Genomic DNA, 19,557 nt, shown 5'->3' with positions numbered 1-19,557 from the left:
CTATTGGCTAAGATTGCCAACTGAAAATAGAGCCTTTCCTTAAGGGAAAAAAGCTGGTTAATTGCAGAACTTCCAGTAGATTGAGGACCTATGTTACAGGTAGCCCTGAAGGTAGTTCCTCCATTGGAAACCATAGCTGAGGTACAGGAGGAGACTGAAGAAATGTTGCCTGAAAGCACTATAACTTCTCCTCTGCAAGACAGAGGCTTATTAACCACAGCACTACCTAGAGAATGGTGTAAGTGATTAAAAGATCTAGTGAAAAAGCTTTAGCCATAGTATCAGTAGTGCATATCATACATATTAAGTGACCCTGAAAATAGCTGGTTAAGTCACTTTGCTAGGGTCACACAGACAATATGTGCCAGGGCAAGACTTGAATCCAGGCTTTATTGGCTCTGAGGACAACTCTCAGTCTACTGTGTCAACCAAGCAATTTATATCCATATAATGCTTCTTTGTATTTTACAAGGGGCTTTCAGGTACATTTTCACATTTGATCCCCACAACAACCTAGAGAAGTAAGATGAGCAGGTACTATGGAAAGAAAGCATAGTATAACAGAAATAGCACTGAACTTGGAGCCTAGACACCTGGATTCATGTTCCAGCTCAAACATTTAATAGATAAGTGACCCTCAGCAAATAAGAATCTCTCTGAGATTCAATTTCTTTATATGTAGAATAAAGACAATAATACTTGCATTTGTCTCATAGGGCTGAGGATGTATACCTTAATTCACTATATAAATTCAATTCAGCAAACCTTTTTGGGAGTGTTTGTAGTAATTATTTTATTTTGTCATGTAAACTGGGTTCCAGGTTTACTAGTATGTTCTTGTTCCCTTCCTCCTCCAATATAAGCACATAGCAATTTAATGAGAATCCATTTTTAAGGTTTTCTGCAAATGATTTTCCCATGCTTGTCTTGTTCATTGTTTGGGGTTTTTTCCCCAAATTTTAAACATTTTAATTTAGAGTTCCAAATTCTGTCCTTCCCTCATGCCCTCCTCTCCCCCCTCCCTAAGACTGTAAGCAATCATATATAAGCTATACATGTGCAATTACGTAAAACATTTCCATAATAGTCATTTTGTACAAGAAGACTCAAAAGAAAAAAAAATGAAAGGAAGTTAATATGAATGTCTTAGCTATTCTCAGCAACACAATGATCCAAAATATTCACAGCTCTTCTTTGAACAATATTGGTGTTACAACATTCTCCTGATTCTGTTCACTTCACTATACACCAGTTCATGTAAGTCTTTCCAGGTTTTTCTGAAATCATCCTGCTTGTCATTTCTTATAGCAAAATAATAGTCCATTACAATCACATAGCACAGCTTGTTTAGCCATTCCCCAATTGATGGGTATCCCTTTGATTTCCAATTCTTAGAGACCACAAAAAGAGCTGCTATAAATATTTTTGTACAAATAGGTCTTTTCCCCTTTTTTGGATGTCTCTGGGATACAGATCTAGCAGTGGTATTGCTGGGTCAAAGGGTATGCACAGTTTTATAACCCTTTGAACAAAGTTCCAAAGTGCTCTTCAGAGTGGTTAGATCAGTTCACAACTCCACCAAGAGTTCAGCAAATATTTATTGAATGCAGTGAGGAGACAAAGATAAGAGTAAAATAATCTCTGCCTTCAAGAAGCTTACAGTTTTAATTTACATAGATAAGTATAAACAAAATACCATATATGTATATCCACACATACATATATGTGTACATGTGTATACAGAGTAAATATAAATTATTTGTTTGGGAGTGGGGTGGGGAACAAGAGAGAGCCCTAATGGTTGAAGGGTTTATGAAAAGTCTCCTATAGAAAAAGCCACTTGTCATTTGGAGGACAGATTCCATGAGGGATATTTAAGGAGGTAGAGCATTCCAGGCATGGGGGACAGCCTGGGCAAAGGCACCAAGGTGGGAGATGTAATGTTGTGTATGAAGAAGAGCAAGTAGGCCAATCTGGCTACAACATGAGGGGGGAGTAATATACTATCAGTCTGAAAAAATAGTCTAGAGTCAGATTATGAAGGACTCTAAAGGATAGAGAGGGGCATTTATATTTTATCTTAGCAGCAATGGGGAAACACTGAAAGGCTTTAAGTAAGAAGGGACTTCATGTCATCAGATCTGTGATTCAGGACTATCACTTTGGTAGTTGTGTTGAGTAGAAAAGGGAAAGAAGAGGCAGCTAGATGGTGCAGTGGATAGAGCAATGGCCCTGGTGTCAGGAGGACCTGAGTTCAAATCCGGCCTTAGACACATAACACTCACTATCTGTGTGACTCCCAGCAAGTCACTCAACCCCATTGGAAGAAGAAGAAGGAGAAGAAGCAGCAGCAGCAGCAGCAGCAGGGTTAAGTGACTTGCCCAGGGTTACACAGCTAGTAAGATGAATCTTCCTGATTTGAGGCCCAGGTATTCTATCCACTGTGCCACCTAGATGTCCACAGCTGCCACTGAGACAAATATAGGAAGATGGAATTGGGAAGGGATACATATAAAGTCTTATCCATAATTTTAAAAAATCAGCTTTACAGAGTTCAAGATGAGGGAGGCATAGTTAGACAGCAATTTATCTGAAGGAGATCTGGGGACTTCAACAGACTTCAAACTCAATATATCAACATGATACGGCAGCCAAAAAAGCTAATGCTATTTTGGACTTCACTAAGAGAGACAGAGTTTGCAGGAAAAAAAGGGTGACAATTTCTCTGTCCTCTGGCCTGGGGTAGGCCACATCTGGATTCCACATCTGAATTACTGTATTCATTTCAGGACTTTTATTTTTTTTTTTTTAGGAAGGACATTGATAAGCTGATCAACATCCAGAAGAAGGCAGCCAAGATAGTTAGGACCTCAATTCTGTGTTCCAAGAGGATTGGTTGAAGAAACTAGAGCATGTTTAGTCTAGAATGTGGGGAAGAGAGGGAGAAAAGGTTACTTTCAAGAACATAAGAGGCTGTCACATATAAGAGAGATTAGACTTTTCTGTTTGGTCCCAAAGGCTAGGACCACAAAGAGGCAAATTTAGGTTTAAGACACGGGGGAAAAACACTCAGCACTAAAAAAAAACCTCCCAAACTCCCAAACATCCTAAAAGTGGAAGAGGTTGCCTCCAGAAGTAATGGGTTTCTTTTACTTGGAGGTCTTCCTACTGTTATGCTCTCCATTTCACAGATGAGGAAACTGAGGAGATTAAGCAATTTACCAGGGACACACGACCAATAGAATTGTGACCCATAATGAAAAAACACACTGGATTTGGAGTCAGATGGCCTAGATTTTAATCTCTATTGACTTGACCTTGGCCACATCACTTAATCTCCTGAGTTCTCTGGTTGTTCCTCTGTAAAAATGAAGGGAGAGGACTCTAAATGATCCACTCAGTTTTCTCCTGCTCTAAATCCTGTCACATATGACTGAACCCGATTTTGAACCACAATCTCTTCATCTAGCATTCTTTCCACTATGTAGTGTTGCTACAATCACCTTACACCTATATTTGTGACCCTGGGGTTTTCTGCTCATTTCTGATGCTGAGGGGTCAGTGATGCCACTTTCCCCTAGGAATAAGGATGGGTTTAGAAACACTGAGAGCATCCTAACATATCTGCCCTAAAGTTGAATGGAACCTAATCTAATTTAACCATGCATTGATTAATGGTCTTCTCATTAATTTAGCAAAGAAGGTGGGTTTGTCTGGACAGGATTTCTGTAGCTTTTGCTCCCATCACTTAAGGCGTCTGGCTATCTATCTGACTGTGCATTAAATGGGATGAAGATGAAGTTCCATCCAAAAGAGGATTTTACTGTGAAGCTCGTTTTTCTACAATAATAGACCTGCAGATTTTATTTTTCCTTTTGTTTTGCCAACATGTACACTTTTTCCTTCAAAAGCACTCAGTGGATGGCTTATATTTCTTACTGTGGTTTATGGGGTTGGAGGCTCTAATCCTTATGATGTTGTTGATAGAGCACTGGGCAGGAGGACATACTGCTGCCTACTGTGGGTCTTAAGCAAGGTGGTTTCCTTATGAGGAGGCATAGAAGCTAGAAGGATGCCCTCCCTCTCTATTCATGGCATCCTGCCTTCCCTTCCCTGTCAATTCCTCTGTCCCAGATAGAGTGGGCCCTACCCACTAAGTACTGAGGATCTAAGAGTCATCTGTCCAGGCTTCCTGATACTCCAACCAAAGAAAAGGGTTGGGTTCCTTTCCCATTTCAACAGATCTATAGACTGATAAAGAAATCTAAAATATGGAAACTATCACTGCTCAATGAAAAGGAGGAGCCAGGGTTGTTAGATACAAGGCAAGGGGAGGAAAAAAAGCCCAATACACTATCTTATTATTATCTATTTAAATTTTAAGATTTTAGATTATTAGGGCTAGAAGGGATCTTAAAATAATCAAATATAGGGGTTTTTAGCCTGGGGTCCACAGACCTCCCAGAGGATAGATTTCAGGAGGTCTGTAAACTTAGATAGGAAAAAAATATATTTTTATTTTCACTAACCTCTAAATTAAATTGAACATCTCCTTCAATTATTTAGAAACATTCTGAGGAGTCCACAGGCTTCACCAGACTGTTAAAGAGGCCCATGACCCCTTCAAAAGGTTAAAAACTCCTGATCTAATGCAATCTCCTAATTTTTGTTGTTGTTTAGTCATTTCAGTCAGGTACGACTCTTTGTGACCTCATTTGGGGTTTTCTGGGCCAAGATACTGGGGTGGTTTGCCATTTCCTTCTCCAGCTCATTTTTCAGATGAGGAAACTGAGGTAAAAAGGGTTAAGTAACTTGCCCAGGGTTATTATTATTATATAATATTATTAACATAATCCCAAATTGCTTACAAGAGTGGTTAGACAAATTCACAGCTCCACCAGTAGTATATTAGTGTACAAATCTTTCTACAACTTATAAATTATTACTATTGTTAATATGTAATATTGGAAGAGAAGGCTCTTACCCTATCATCATCATCATCATCATGTGACATTCATATGGTGCTTACTGTATGCCAGGTACTGTGCTAAGCACTATACAATTATTATCTCATTTAATCATCATAACTGCCCTGGGAGATAATAATGATGATGATGCTATATTTATGTAGTGCTTACCATGTGCCAGGCACTATGCTAAGTGCTTTATAATTATTATCTCATTTGATCCTCACAATAGCTTTGAAAGGTATGTGCTATTATTATCCCAATTTTACAGATGAGGAAACTGAAACTGAGAAAGGATCGGTGACTTACCAGAGTTACACATCTATTAAGTGTCTACAGTGAGATTTGAACTCAGGTCTTCTGACCCCAAGCCCAGTGCTCTTAAATTGTTAAATTAAAAACCTTTCGATCCAGGGCTCTCACTACTGGGCACAACTCCCATGGAAAGTCAATGGTAAAAAAAGAAAAGAAAAAATAGGCCATATATATTTTGAGATATTCACAGCAGCATGTTTTATATATAGCAAAGAACTAGAAACAAAGTAGATGTCCATCGATTGGGAAAAGGTTAGACAACTTGTTGCAATTGAATATAATGTGATCTTACTGTGCTGTAAGAAACTGTGCATATGATAACTACTGAGAATCATAAGAAGATTTTTATGAACTGATGTGAAGTAATCAGAACCAGGAAAACAATAAACACAATTACTACATGGATGTAAGCAGAAAGAACAAAAAAGAAACAATGCTGTGAAATTATAATTTAAACTTATTTTTTACATTTATTTACATTTACATATATGCATATGTAAATTCATGAAAATTACTGAATGATATGACTTCATAATGACTAAACTTGGCTCTAAAAAAAGAGACAGGAAAATATGCCTCCCTCCCTTCTTTGTAGAGGTAGAGGCCTACAGGTGTGGGATACTACGTAGACTTGGTTTTGTTTCCTAGTTTTGCTGAACTTCTTTTCCTTCTTTTTAAATTCTTTGTTATGAAGGATAACTCTCTGAAAAGGGGAAGTCAAAGGGCTATATTGGGAAATATAGGTGATCTAAAAACAAAATAGACAAATAAAAATTTAAAACCAAGAATAAGAAAATAGCTCACATCACTAAAGTATATTACAGTTTCTAAGCCAATATCAGTAGGAATGCTGTAAGGTTAAACCATTTTCCTCACAATGACCCAATGATGTAGGATTTACAGATAAGAAAATGGAAGCTTAGAAAGCCATACAAATAATAAGTGGAAGAGTGGAGACAGAGATGACAGGCTGTCTATGATGCCTGGAATGTACTCCCTCCTACCCCACCCTGCCCCGCAAACTCTAAGAATCCTTAGGTTCTCAGCTCATGTACTGCCATTTCTGGGAAGCCTTCCTTCATCTTTCTTCTTCTTGGTGTTGGAGTTCTCTTATTTCTAAAGTGATTGTGTATTCTCTTAATTGGCTAAATGTTGGCTTCCTTTGGTAGATTGCAAGCTCCTTGAGGGCAGGGGCTATGGTTTTTTTTGTTTTGTTTTGTTTGTATCCTCAATGCCTAGTACAGTTCCTTAAACATATCAAGCACTGGAAAAAGTGTTGGATTGGGACTAGTGCTTATTCATGGAGATTTACAGATTCCCAGTAGGGCTATTTCAGGCAGCTAGGTGGTGCAGTGCATAGAGCATCTGGCCTAGTGTCAGGAAGACCTGAGTTCAAATCCAGCCTCAGACACTTACTAGTTGTGTGACCCTGGGCAAATTATTTAACCCCATTTGCTTCAGTTCCTCATCTGTAAAATGAGATGGAGAAGGAAATGGCAAACCACTTCAGTTATCTTTGCCAAGAAAACCCCAAATAGGGTCATGAAGAGCTGGACACAACTGAAATGAATGAACAACAACAAAAACAACAGTAGGGCTGTCCAAGCACAGGATCAGGAAATGTCACCCTTTGAAACTGAAGCTTACAAGCATGTAAAGATCCTCCCAGAAGGTAACACTAGAATTTTCCCCTAAACCATGAAGGGGCGTTGGATGTCTGCGGAATCTTATCATATAGTAATCTAAATGTTAACTAATATGAAATCAAATTTTGCAAACAGTGCACTTTCCCAGATATGAAGCAAATGATAGTGTAATGATTAAATACTCTGGAGACTGGGGGGAAATTACAAAAGGGAATTCAGATAGAAAAAAAAAATCACCAGTGTTTCTCCAGGGCTGACTAGGTCAGAGAATGCCCTGATTCTTGATAACCAATCCCAATACTCTAAACAAAAATGTCCCCAGTGTATAAAAAGGTGATTTTATCAAACTACCATGGTTTGAGAGAATATACCCCTTCAGAGCAGTTAATCCCCTAGGCTCGAATTCTAATTAAAAAAAAAAACATTTCAGTGGCACAGAAATGAAGCAAGATGAGAGCAGATAGCAACTGACCGGCAAGGATAAGAGAGAAAGGCAGTAGCAAAGAGTTGCTGGCAGTATTTTTTTTCCTTTCTCAGAAAAGTTTCTAAGCACAACAGTTGAAGAAATAAAGGATATTATTATAAACTATTTGCCCAGCTATGTGCCAAATAAAACTGACAACTTAAACAAAATGGATGAATATTTATAGAAATGATTGTAAATATTATCAAAAGAGCTTCTTACTGTTAACAGTTGGGTCTGGTTACTGTCTTCATCAGAGTATTGGCAAGATTCTGCTAATTGCAGATTACCTGAACAAACTGGCTAGACAAGGGGGAAAAAAGGTTTTTAAAAAGCCCATTATAAAGAGCCTTGTACAGGAGCACTTCATCTACAGCTCTTGTACCACAAACAAGGGGTTAGGAGTGAGAGCCTGCAGGAAGAACCACAAAGAATTGAGGTATTTCATCAGGTATAAAGGGGCTGAGGCAATGTAGTAGTGATATGAACAGATGACTGATGCTTGAAGAGATATTTTTGTTTATTTCAGAACCAATTAACAACTACTTACTTGCAGGTAGGGGCAGCTAAGTGGTGCCACGCATAGAGTGCTAGACTTGGAGTCAGAAACACCTGAGTTCCAATCCAGTCTGAGACACTTACTAGCTGTGTGACCCTGGCTGAGTCACTTAACTCTGTTTGCCTCAGTTTCCTCATTTGGAAAATGAGCTGGAGAAGGAAATGGAAGAGCACTCCAGTATCTTTGCCAAGAAAACCCTAAAAGGGGTCATGAAAAGTTGTACACAACTGAAAAAATGATTAAACAATAACAACAACATGCAGGTGAGCTACTGTTAGGCTGCTAGCCAGCTGATGCAGTAGATAGAACTCAAGACTTAGAGTCAGGAAGACCTGAGATCAACTCTGACTCAGACTCTTACTAGTTGTGTAAGTCACTTAACCTGCCTCTATCTTAGTTTCCTCCTTATCTGTAAAATGAGGATGATAATAATAGCACCTAGACCATAAGGTTGTTGTAAGGATAAAAGGAGGCAATATTTAGAAAGCACTTTGCAAACCTTAAAGTGCTATGTAAAAATTGTTGTTGTTGTTGTTACTTACCATACTGCCAGAGGAGAAAGTGAAAAGAAAGAAGGAAAACCTTCCTACTGGTTAGCTCAAGAGAGAGAATTTCATCAAGTGTTCTTTGAAAGAGTGGAACAATTTAGAGAGTTAAAGAAAGAATTGAGACTGAGGAGATGTCCAAAGGGGAAAGGAAGTGATCACACCATTGTTTTGCCAGCCCCCAAAATGTACATAGGAATAGAAGGCTTACAGATCATCTAGCCCAGTCTTTATTCAAATCGTGAATCCCACCTACACCATCACAAACAAGGAGATGAATCTTCAGCTTGAGGACCTCCAGTAATGGCAAACTCACTACTCTCAGCCAGCTTCTTCTCCTTTTGGACAGCTCCAATTATTAGGAAGTTTTTTTTCCTTAGGCTGGGTTGAAATCTGCCTAACTTCCAACCATGGTTGGTGTCACTCACACACACACACACACACACACACACACACACACACATATACATTCTCTCTCTCTCCTTCAAATATCTGAAGACTGCTATCATGTCTTTGCCTAGGTGAAATAACCCCAGTTCCTCCAACTGATTCTATACAGCATGATTTCAAGTTCCCTCACCATCTGGCTGCCCATCCTGCCTTGGACATGTTCTAGCTTGGTATTTAATCTCTCAACACTATCCTTTCACAAATGGTCCCTCCTGTCTGGATTGTATTCCCTCCTTACTTCCAACTCCATCCCTAGCTTCCATCAAAGTCCACCTCAGATGCTATCTTTCCTGATCCCCAAGTTACTAGTGGTTTCTCCATCTTGTAATAACTTTGCTTTATTTTTTATATACTTTGTATGAACTTACTTGTATGTATGTTACACTCATTTTCCCTCTACCCATAGGAAATAAGCTCCTTGAGAGCACAAACTTGTTTTTGTCTTTGATTCTACAGCACCCAGTTTAGTGCTTGGTATGTGGTAAACATTTCAAAATGTTTATTGAAAGCAACAAGTCAACCTGCATTTATCAAGTGCCTGCAGTATATGAGGGCACAGTACTTGGAAAATATACATTGCATTAAATGAATATTTGGTCTACTGGTATCGGACTAAATCATGCATATTGAATATAGTGCCCTCTACATAACTGTCAGCTACCGTTTCTCTTCCCACCATATGAACCCAGGTCTCAGTCTGACCATGAGGAAGCCAAATGCGTTTAAAAAAAAATGCTTACTCGGGCACCTTTCAACGCAAGATATGCTACATGAAATGACCTCGCCTTGGCCTGGGAAAATCAATGCTGTTATTTCAATGAACCTCCTCACAAAGTCCCCATCCCCCCACCATACACACATATACACCCACACCCTCAGTGTCTGAGCTATTTTCTCTCTCCCTGTCATATATTAAAAGGGGTCACTGACACACCATAATGCATCTTGCATTTTTAGCTGAAGCATCAATGACTCCAGCTGAGATCAGCTCTGTTCTATGGGGGGTCACTCTTAGCAGGGTTGTTCCCAAGTGGAAATCTAGGTGCCAGTTTTATAGATACCCTTCCATTCATATGCCCAAGACACATTCCAGAACCTTCAGAAAGTTCAGTGAAAAATGAATTCTCATGCAGTCATTCATATCTTGCCTCCCAAAAATCCTCTGCATCAGTGCCTCCTCTACTGATTTTAATCCTGATTCCAAACACCAAACAGAAAAACTAAAAAGTCACAGGGTCATAGAATGTCTGAGATACAGAGTAGAGGGTTTGGAGTCAGGGGACTTGACATGAAATCACGGTTCTGCCATTTGCTCTTGATATGTTCATGGGCAAGTCATTTCACTTTTTCAAGCCTCAGTTTCCTCATCTGTAAAATGAGGGAGAGGAGGGGCAAGTGTACTAGATGACTTCTGAGGCCCTTTCCAGCTCTAAATCTATAATCCTACGCAGAAGATCTTAGAAACCATCTAGTCTTAGAAAGATTGTGACTTGCCCAAGGTCACAGAACCACAGAATCCTATAATGTTAGGGCTGTGAGGGAATGTAAGAATTCATCTAAGCCAAGCTCTTCATTTTACAGATGAAATGAGAAAGATGAAGTGATTTGACTAAAATGACACAGCTAGTTAGTGGCTGGGCTCGGACTAGAACCCAGGTCTTTCCCGCAGGGTTTTCCTATCCTTCCCTCTCCTTTCATTGTGCCCTCTGGTGTCTCTCTTCTATTGATAACAAATTATCCTTCTTGTTAGACCCAGGCATATGCACATGTTATCTCCCTCAAGAGATTGTAAGCTCCCTGAAGGCAGGGATGATTTAATTTTTGTCTATATCCCCAACACTTAACACAATACCTGGCAAATGGTGCTTAATAAATGCTTGCTAAAATCCTAATGTACAGAACAAGTTGATAGAGGCCTGGTGTATTGGATGTGGATATGGAACACCTCGGTTAAAATGGTGGACTGACTGATTTCATTGGCAGAGGGAACTCCTGGGCTTCTAGGATCTGACTCCAGGCCCAGCACTCTATCCATTGAGCCATGTAACCATGTATGAATACATATTTTTGTACATACATATTTTGCTGTTATTCAATCATTTCAGTATTATCCAACTTTTTGTGACTCCATTTGGGGTTTTCTTGGCAAAGATATGGAGTGGTTTGCCATTTCCTTCTCCAGCTCATTTTACAGATGAGGAAACAGAGGCAAACAGGGTGAAGTAATTTGCCCAGAGTCATACAACTATTAAGTGTCTGAGGCTGGATTTTAACTCATGTCTTCCTCTAACTCCAGGACTACAATTCTATCCACAGTACCATCTAGTTGCCTATACACACATATATGTGTATGTGTTACATTATATGTAATATACACATATACACATACATGCATATGTGCATACACACATACATGCAATATATGTAACGTGCATGTGTACACACATGTACATGCATTCAAGGGGTATAGTATATTAATATGCACGTGTGTACATATGCACACGTGTGATATACATTATATGCATGTGTGTATATACATGTTCATGCATGTGTGTGTGTGTGTGTACATGTATTTAAGTTCTGAATGGATTTTTTAAAAGCCTCCCTGAATGGGAAGAGGAAAGGCACTGAGACATGGAAATGACCCTTCAGTCCTACATGCTCCTCTTTCCTGGCAATACCTTGATTCTTTCTCTTTCCAACTGCCCCAGCATAAGCTCACTCCTGTGATGAAGGTAGCATCTCCTTCTTCCTCTGCCACTGCATTTTGGAACCAGACAGACTTAGACTTGGGAGAGGCTTAATGGACCATCTTGTCCAATCCAGTCATTTTATAGATGAGAAAACTCAGGCCTAGAGAGGTCAAGTGACTTGTCTATGGTCACACAGCTGACAGTGAGGATTTAGATCCAGTTTCTTTCTGTGATTCCAGGTGGCCCTCTGTACTTTCACTGGCTCCTTATCTCTCTTGCTTCTGGGATGATATTCCCTGAAAATATACGGCAGCATATGGCTTTCTTTCCTTCTCACAAAGCTATGACAATGACACATAGTAAGTGCTTAATAAATACTTATTGACTTACTGACACATCCTGGTTGTGTGATGCTAGGCAAATTACTCAACCTTTTAGTGCCCTGGCTAACTTTCTAAGACTAAGTTACAAAGAAAATGCTGACCTAAACTGGAGTATTCCATTCAATTTTGGATGTCACACACAATAAGCTGGAGAGTGGCAAGGTGGCAGGATAGGAAAGGACCTTAAGATCATGCCATATGAGGACTGGCTGAAGTTCTCTAGAATGTTCCACCCAGAGAAGAAAATATTTATGGGGAGGAGGGAAACATGATAGCTGTTTTCAAGTATTGGAAGGGTAAAACGTAGTTGAGGAATTATGGGACTCACTCTGCTTGAACCCAGAGGGTAGAATTAGAAACAGTGGGTAGAAAGTGCAAAGAGATAGATTTTAACTTGATACAAGAGGAAAAAACTTCTAACTAATAATTAGAACTATCCAAAGAAGGAATGGGCAGCCTTGGGAAACACTGCATTCCCCAAAAAGCTAGATGATTATGTTAGCTGGTAGAGAATATGTTATAAACCAGAACATCTGGTCTATGTTAAGGCTCATAACAAAAGCTCGATAATCAAGTATATTGTAGAGATCATTTTTATGCAAGTTTGAGTTGAACTAGGTGGTCTCTGAGGTCCTTTCCAACTCTGAGATTCTGTGATGCTTAATTAATGTATTCAGTTAAAAAACAGGATTCTGAGAATGGAAACATATATTTCAATGCCAGAAAGAGCAATATAACATTTAATTAGGTTGATAATGCCATTTTGGTTGCATCGCAATGAATGTATTGTACCTATAACTCATCACCAAGGACCTGGGTGTACTTTGGGTGACTTCTCACTCACCTGGCTCATTGTCTCTACCCAGATAATCTGCAGAATTTCAGTAATCTGGCCACAGAGGTCCCTTCCAACTCTAAGTCCTACAGATCTGGGATTCTGGGGAGGATAACTTGCTATGATTGGGTTACTTTCGGTGTTGTCTGAATGATAAAAATTCATCCTTAACCAAGGATTTCATTCTCTTTCCACTGGTGCCATTCACTCCCTGCTCTATACAAATCCTCTTGAAGCAATAATCAAAAATGACAAGATCATACCAAATTCTTAAGAAAAATAATCTCAAATAAGGGCAGTGCCTATGTGTTTCTTTGTTGTTTCTATCCCCAACTCCCTCAACAAGTAAATGTGAAATCTAACCATGCAGCTAGGAATTCCCTTTCAAGAGTTTTATGGCATCTCTTAAAGAAGCCATTGCTGATTTATGCTGATCACACACAACAGCTAAGATTTCTGTTAATAATAATCATAAATAAGCTGGACAAGGTTACCTAACCTGAAATGAGCACATCTCCACTGCCATATCCATTATGTAATGTAGTGGGCTGGATCTATGGCAGATGATCAGGAAAGGTCTAATGCTTCTGACACTGTATAGGAAAACAACATCCTATCTCTAGGACTGACTCTGGCTTCTTCTTCAAATTATCCACATAAATGTGTGCATGTCTTTATACACACTCACATACATGCACAACCTAATTTATGCTTCTCTAACACCAAAACATTTATAGTAGGCCTTTTTTGTGGCCAAGAAATGGAAACAAAGAAGATGCCCAATGAACTGAGTAATGGTTAAATAAATTATGATATAGGAATGGAATGTGCCAGAAAACACTGAACATGAAGAATACAGAAGCATGATTAAGACATATGAAGTGAAATAAACAGAACCAGGAAAACAATATAGATAATCGCTATCACAATGTAAATGGAAAGAACAACAAAGAACTCTGAATGCAATGTATTTATAACAAACCCAAGTATAGCCTAAGTTTAGAACAAGAGCTTTCATATCATAATAAGCTCTAAATGGATAGAGGACCTGTATGTAAAAGGTCACATCATAAACAAATCAGAAGAGTAGGGAAGGAGGTACCTTTTACTAATATCGGCAGAGAAAGAGTTCTTGGCTGAACAAGGGGCAGAAAAAATCATAGGAGATAAAATGAATAATTTTGACTACATAAAATTGAAAAGATTTTGCAAAAACAAGACCAATGCAGTTAGAATTAGAAGGGCAACAGCTAACTTGAAAAAAAAAAACTTTTGCAGTAAAATTTTTTGATAAAGATCTGATATCCAACTAATTCAAATATATAAAAACAAGAACCATTCAGGTAAAGGATTTGAACAGGCAGTTCTCAAGGAGAGACATCCAAGCTATCAGTGGCCATAGGAAAAAAATACTCCGGACCATAAGGAAATGCAAATAAAAACAACTCTGAGGTTCTCCCTCACCCCCATCAGATGTTAAAGATAATTGGAAATGCCAATTGTTGGAGATGCTGTGAAGTAGTCTATATTGTATAGTAATATGGAACTAAACCCCAAAAGTCACTATACATTGTATATCTTTGACCTAGTGATAATGAATACTGGGCACATATTCCAAAAACATCAAAGACACATGGAAAGGAGTCTTATGTACAGAAACATTCAGAGATGCACCCTTGGTTGTTACAAAGAATTGGAAAGTAGAAGAGCATCCATTAATTGGAGAATGGCTGAAGAAATTGCGGTATATGAATGTAATCTTTGCATCTGCATCCCTGCCCAGTTTCAACTCCACAGAGCAAGATGTCAATGCCTCTCCCAGCATGTGCTCATAACTTCTAACTTCATCACCATGCTACTAACTCAAACTAGGATACCATCACCCTTAGCCTCCTCTCCTCTCTGACTGGAGGGTCAAAGGGTAAAATACCAAACTCCTCTCAAAGCCCTCCTTTGCAGAAAGCAGAAATTGGATTTGCAGCTCACTCTACTTTGCATCTGCAGCTCTGGCTGGTTTCAACTCCTGGAAACAAGATGACTCCTGGTGTCTCCCTTTCTAGCCTCTGTTTTTGAGTTGTCTTCCTGTCCTTGAAGGTAGGGACTATCTTTCTTTTTCTTATCCGCATCCCTAGCACTTTAGCACAGTGCCTGGCAAATCATAGGTGCTTAATAAATGTTTACTGAATTATGTTGTAAGAAATGACAAAAGGGATGGATTCAGGGAACATGGGAAGAATTGCATGAACTCCTACAAAGTGGGCAGATCCTGGAAAATAAATTATGCTTTGACTACAACAAATATGAAACTGAATGCTGAGTAATTAGAATGACCAAGAACCTTGGCCCTGGAGAAGAGGGAAGAAAATGCACTTCTTTAAAAAGGACTGTGGGTATGGGATATCACATAAACTGTTGACTCTGATATGTTGATTAGTTCTGCTTCACTGATATATTTTTTTCCTTTTCCCTTTTAGAAGTTCTTTAAGCAGAAATAAAGATGATATAAAAACAAAAACTGTCAATAAGAATCATTTCCCTAGGGGCAGCTAGGCAGTACGGTGAATAGAACACCGGCCCTGAAGTCAGGAGGACCTGAGTTCAAATGCGGCCTCAGCCCAAACACTTGACATTTACTAGCTGTGTGACCCTGGGCAAGTCACTTAACCCCAATTTCCAAAAAAAAAAAAAAAAAGAATCATTTCCTTGCTCAAAAGGAAGAGGAGAAGGAAAAGAGGAGGAGGAGGAGGAGGAGAAACTTCCCTGTGTTTCTTTTAGTTAAACTTCTCTTTCTTTCTCCAGAGAATTTCTACCCAGAATGTCCAGAGCCCCAGAGGTCAGCAAGCTTTGCCATTGCCCAGCCGTGAGGCGGGCTTCAGGATGAGACCCTACATCCCTACTCTTTATGCACAAAGCTTCAAGCCTACCTGAATTGGAGCGTTTCTTTGGGGTTTTGAGACTTCGGCACCTCCCGCTGACTGAGCTGCTATTCTCGCTCATGGAGTCTTGCGCGGACGAAGCGCTGCCCGTGGCCTCGCTGTCTCTCATCATGCTCTCGTAGCCGCTGCTGCCTCCGCTGTGGTAGAACAGGGCTGTTTTCCCCATGGCCGGGGGGAGCTCCCCACTCAGCACGCTGCTGTTGTCACTGCCATGGCCGCTGCTGCACCGATGGGGCTTGCGTGGAGGGGTGATTTTGCTGTACGGGGAAGGCAGCATGGGAACGGCAGGTTTCTCCTCTCCGGGAAGGCCACCCCGCTCCTCTGCCTCGGAGCTCCCACGCAGCTGCAAACCTCGGGTGCTTGTATTCCCCTGAAGCAGTTCGGAGATCCGGCCATTGACTGCACGGAGGGGAAGTTTGGAAGTGAGTCCAGACCCCCGGCTTCGGCTGAGGGACTGGGTGGACCAAGACATGTGCTTTCCACTGGGGGGTAGGCTGGAACTCTGCCCAACTGACTGTGGCAGAGACTTGGTGGAGAAGCTGAGAGTTTTGGTAGTGGAGGTGGAGAGGCTCCGAGCTTTGGGACTGGCCAGGAGGAGCTTGCTGACGGCAGAGATCTTAGACTGGCCAGCCTTGGGCGAGGCCCCAGCAGACTGCGAGGCGCAGGAATTGGTGGGGGAGGACATGGCTGAACGATTCAGGGTCCTCCCGGTCCTTGGCATGGTGCTGTCTTTGCCAGAGTGCATCCTGGAGCTTACAGAGGACAGGCTCTCAGCCCTCTCCAGGGACAGGCACTCATAGTGACTCACTGTGGACCGACCAAGGGAGTTGGTCCTACTGGCCAGCTGCTCAAGCTTGGCGCTGAACAACTTGCTGCTACTGGTGTCTTTCGTCTTGCCGCTGGGCTCATCAGAGAAGCCGGGGAGGAAAGGAGCTGGCTGGTTCAAGGGGCTGCTAGTGCTGCTACTAGGGGCACTATGCTGGGGGCTAGCCCGATTCTTCTGATCCAGGCTTGACTTTCGGATGGGCGGAAGAGGGGGTGTCCCTTTGGGCCTAGCCAGAACGCAGTGCTTCGGAGAAGCCATCCTCCTCTCTAGGGTGGTCTTGGAGGACTGAGATCCAGAAGATGAGCAGATACCATTGCTCTCAGCAGCACAGTGGTAGAAGACATTGTCCAGGTCGTCCAGCCTGCTGGCTTTCTGAAATGCCCTCGGGAGACTGCTAGCCTTCAGGCTCTTGTTGGCATGCACAGGGGTTTGGATGGCCAAACTGGACAAGGTCATCTCACACCCATCCACAATCCTCTTGAAATTGTCAGACACAGGGGAGTTAGATGTCTCTCCGCCGCTGCTGCTGCTACTGAACCTGTCTACTGAGTTGGGCTTCTTGCCTTGTTCTGGTTCATGCCGAGGCTCAGGCTTTGTGGAACCCATCTCAGATTCAAAGCTAGTCGTGTTACTAGGATAGGTATTCTCTTTTTTCCCCTCCTCTTCCCGTTTAAGCCAAGGGTCCTCAAATTTGATCTCTTTCTTTGTGTTGATTTCTTTGCTCTCCTGAGACTGGGCTGCTCTGGAAGGTGAGTTGACTGTGGTTATTGCCTCATCTGTCTCTTGGATGTTAAGGGGGCTCACGGAGATACAGGGATAAACGGTAATATTCGTCTTCATGGGGATGTAGCCTTCACAGCCACCTAAGTTTGCTGCGTTGGAAATCGTCACCATGGCTTTGCCAAGAGTTGATATTTTACAGCCTTTGATAGGTGAGCCCTTGTTGAAAGCCTCTTTTCCCATTTCAGACAGGATGAGCAAATTTTCTGGACCTGCCTTTGGCTTGTCTCCACACATCATTCTACTGTTCTGGATGGTGTTTGCAAAGTCTGGGAGTGGAGGATCTGCCAGTGCTTCCCCGTGCCCATAACATGTCTGGGCTATGAAGCTGTGGCATGACTGCTCACCATCACTCCCTGTGCTCATCTCACTCAGCCAAGAGCTGATGGAGGATCGTCTGCTGCCAGTATCCCGGACCTTCTCATCCAGGTTTAACTTGGGGAGGGGCAAGAACTGGGTGATGCTGACCTCTGAGACTGGAGCTGTGTTGGAATAACACTCAAGGTCCTCACTGATGCTGCTGATGATACTGACTGGACGGGAGCCTGAAGCCAAGGCTTGTACAGAACAATCACTGTTGAAGCTGATGATGCTGGTAGGACGCCCATTTTCAAGGACCCCACTGATGGTCAGCTCCTCTACCAAAGTGAACACCAGCTCATCCTCACCATTCAACTCCAAAGGTTGCTGCACAGTGACCATGGTTGTGCTCAGGACTCCTTTCTTGGACCCTGGAGAAGTAGCTGATTGCTCCTCATCAGTGGTGGTCTCTGAAAATCCCCCACTCCCAGAGGACACAGATTTCTTCAGGACCTGAGGGCTCATTCCTACTGGGGGTGTACGGACCTCAGGCTGCAGTAAGGACTCACTAGACACCATCCCAGAATCCTTGGCCAAGGGTGGTGGTGGAGGTGGGGGAGCTGGAGAGGGGAGCACCCCTTTCTGGGTGTAGACTTTGCACCTCTGAGAGGGTGAACTTGGTGGCTTGTACTCACAAGTCTTGGAGAGGCTGGCGATGCCGAGGCGCGGTGAACCCATGGGCCGGGGCTTGCCCTCCACAAAGCCGCAGGAGTTGAGGCTTTCACGGCTGCTCTGAAGGCTGGGGCTGTGAGCAAGCTGGCAAGAGCTAGTCTGGCTGCTGGAGCTGCCAGGGATGTTCCTGGGTGAGGAAGGTGTGGGAGTGTTGGTGAAGGCTGCAGAAGGGACCGGGGAGTGATTCCTTGGCAGCTTGGTGACCAGGGCACTGGCACTCTCCTGCCCTTCCTCATCCAGCAGCTGACCATCGGAACCATTCTCTTCCTTATCAGACTCTGAGAGCTGGCTCAGCTCGGCCATTTGCCTGGCTAGGGTGGGGCACTTGTTCATATGGTCAGCCCCAAACTGAATGGGTAGCTCCTCAAAAGGAAACTTGTTGGTCTCCTCGCTGCCATCTATGCAGTCCAGCCTCTCCTGGAGCTCCGCAAAGGTGTTGCACTTAAGGCAGTCCCTCTCTGATTTGCTGGAGGCACTGTCCCCAGCATCCTCCAGTCTGCTATTGTTCTTGGTCTTCTGCAGGGCAGGGACTATTGGGACGAAGTCTGGAGGTCCCTCGTTGTCAGTGAGCTCCTTATCTGAGAGGGCTGTGCCGTTGGGGCCCACGTAGATCACAGTGTCGCAGGACTGCTCACTGCTAGAGGAGTAGTCTGGGTCACTGGACAAGTGAAGGATGGGGAAGTCTGGGTCAACAGCATTGCGAGGATGGAAGGGTCTCAGCTGGGTTGGCCGGCGCATTCTGCCTTCTTCACAAGAGCTTTCCCCTCCAGAAGAGCTTGAGGTGTACTGGGAGGGAGAGAAAAGTGAGTTAGCATGGAAGGGCTACCAAGGGAACCCTCCGGGTGATTGCAATAGACATGAGGGCAGTCGTGAAGGCAGCCAGAGCCCCCCAAACAGCCTAATGAAGTCAGTGGCTCAGAGAGGCCAGGACACCAATGAATGCCCTATGCAATTAGAGCTAGAAAGAGGATAGGGAACCATGCAAATAATAACCCTAGTATGGATATATGGGGGGGCCTGAAATTATGATGACATCAATATAGATGGTACCTGGTGAGGAATCTAGTTCTTCTAAAAATTCCAATCCGTTATTCTTCTGCAATTTATAATCAGAGAGAGTTGCCTGT

The 19,557-nt window shown here is 42.2% G+C and overlaps 1 protein-coding gene across 1 annotated transcript in view; it reads right to left on the bottom strand.

Moving 5' to 3' along the window:
• The window catches only part of LOC114049740 (kinesin-like protein KIF26B), a 605,544-nt gene that overhangs the window by 13,360 nt on the left and 572,627 nt on the right, over positions 1–19,557 (bottom strand). The window contains exon 12 of the mRNA XM_027871128.1: positions 15,781–19,216. Coding sequence (XP_027726929.1) covers positions 15,781–19,216 — 3,436 coding nt within the window. The remainder of the gene's footprint in view (positions 1–15,780; positions 19,217–19,557) is intronic.

This window comes from Vombatus ursinus, unplaced genomic scaffold (genome assembly GCF_900497805.2).
Source record: "Vombatus ursinus unplaced genomic scaffold, bare-nosed wombat genome assembly UNPS02014798.1, whole genome shotgun sequence".
Classification (NCBI taxonomy): Eukaryota; Metazoa; Chordata; class Mammalia; order Diprotodontia; family Vombatidae; genus Vombatus; species Vombatus ursinus.
The sequence above is the reverse complement of the archived record's forward strand: the minus strand, read 5'-3'. Positions and strand labels throughout refer to the sequence as shown.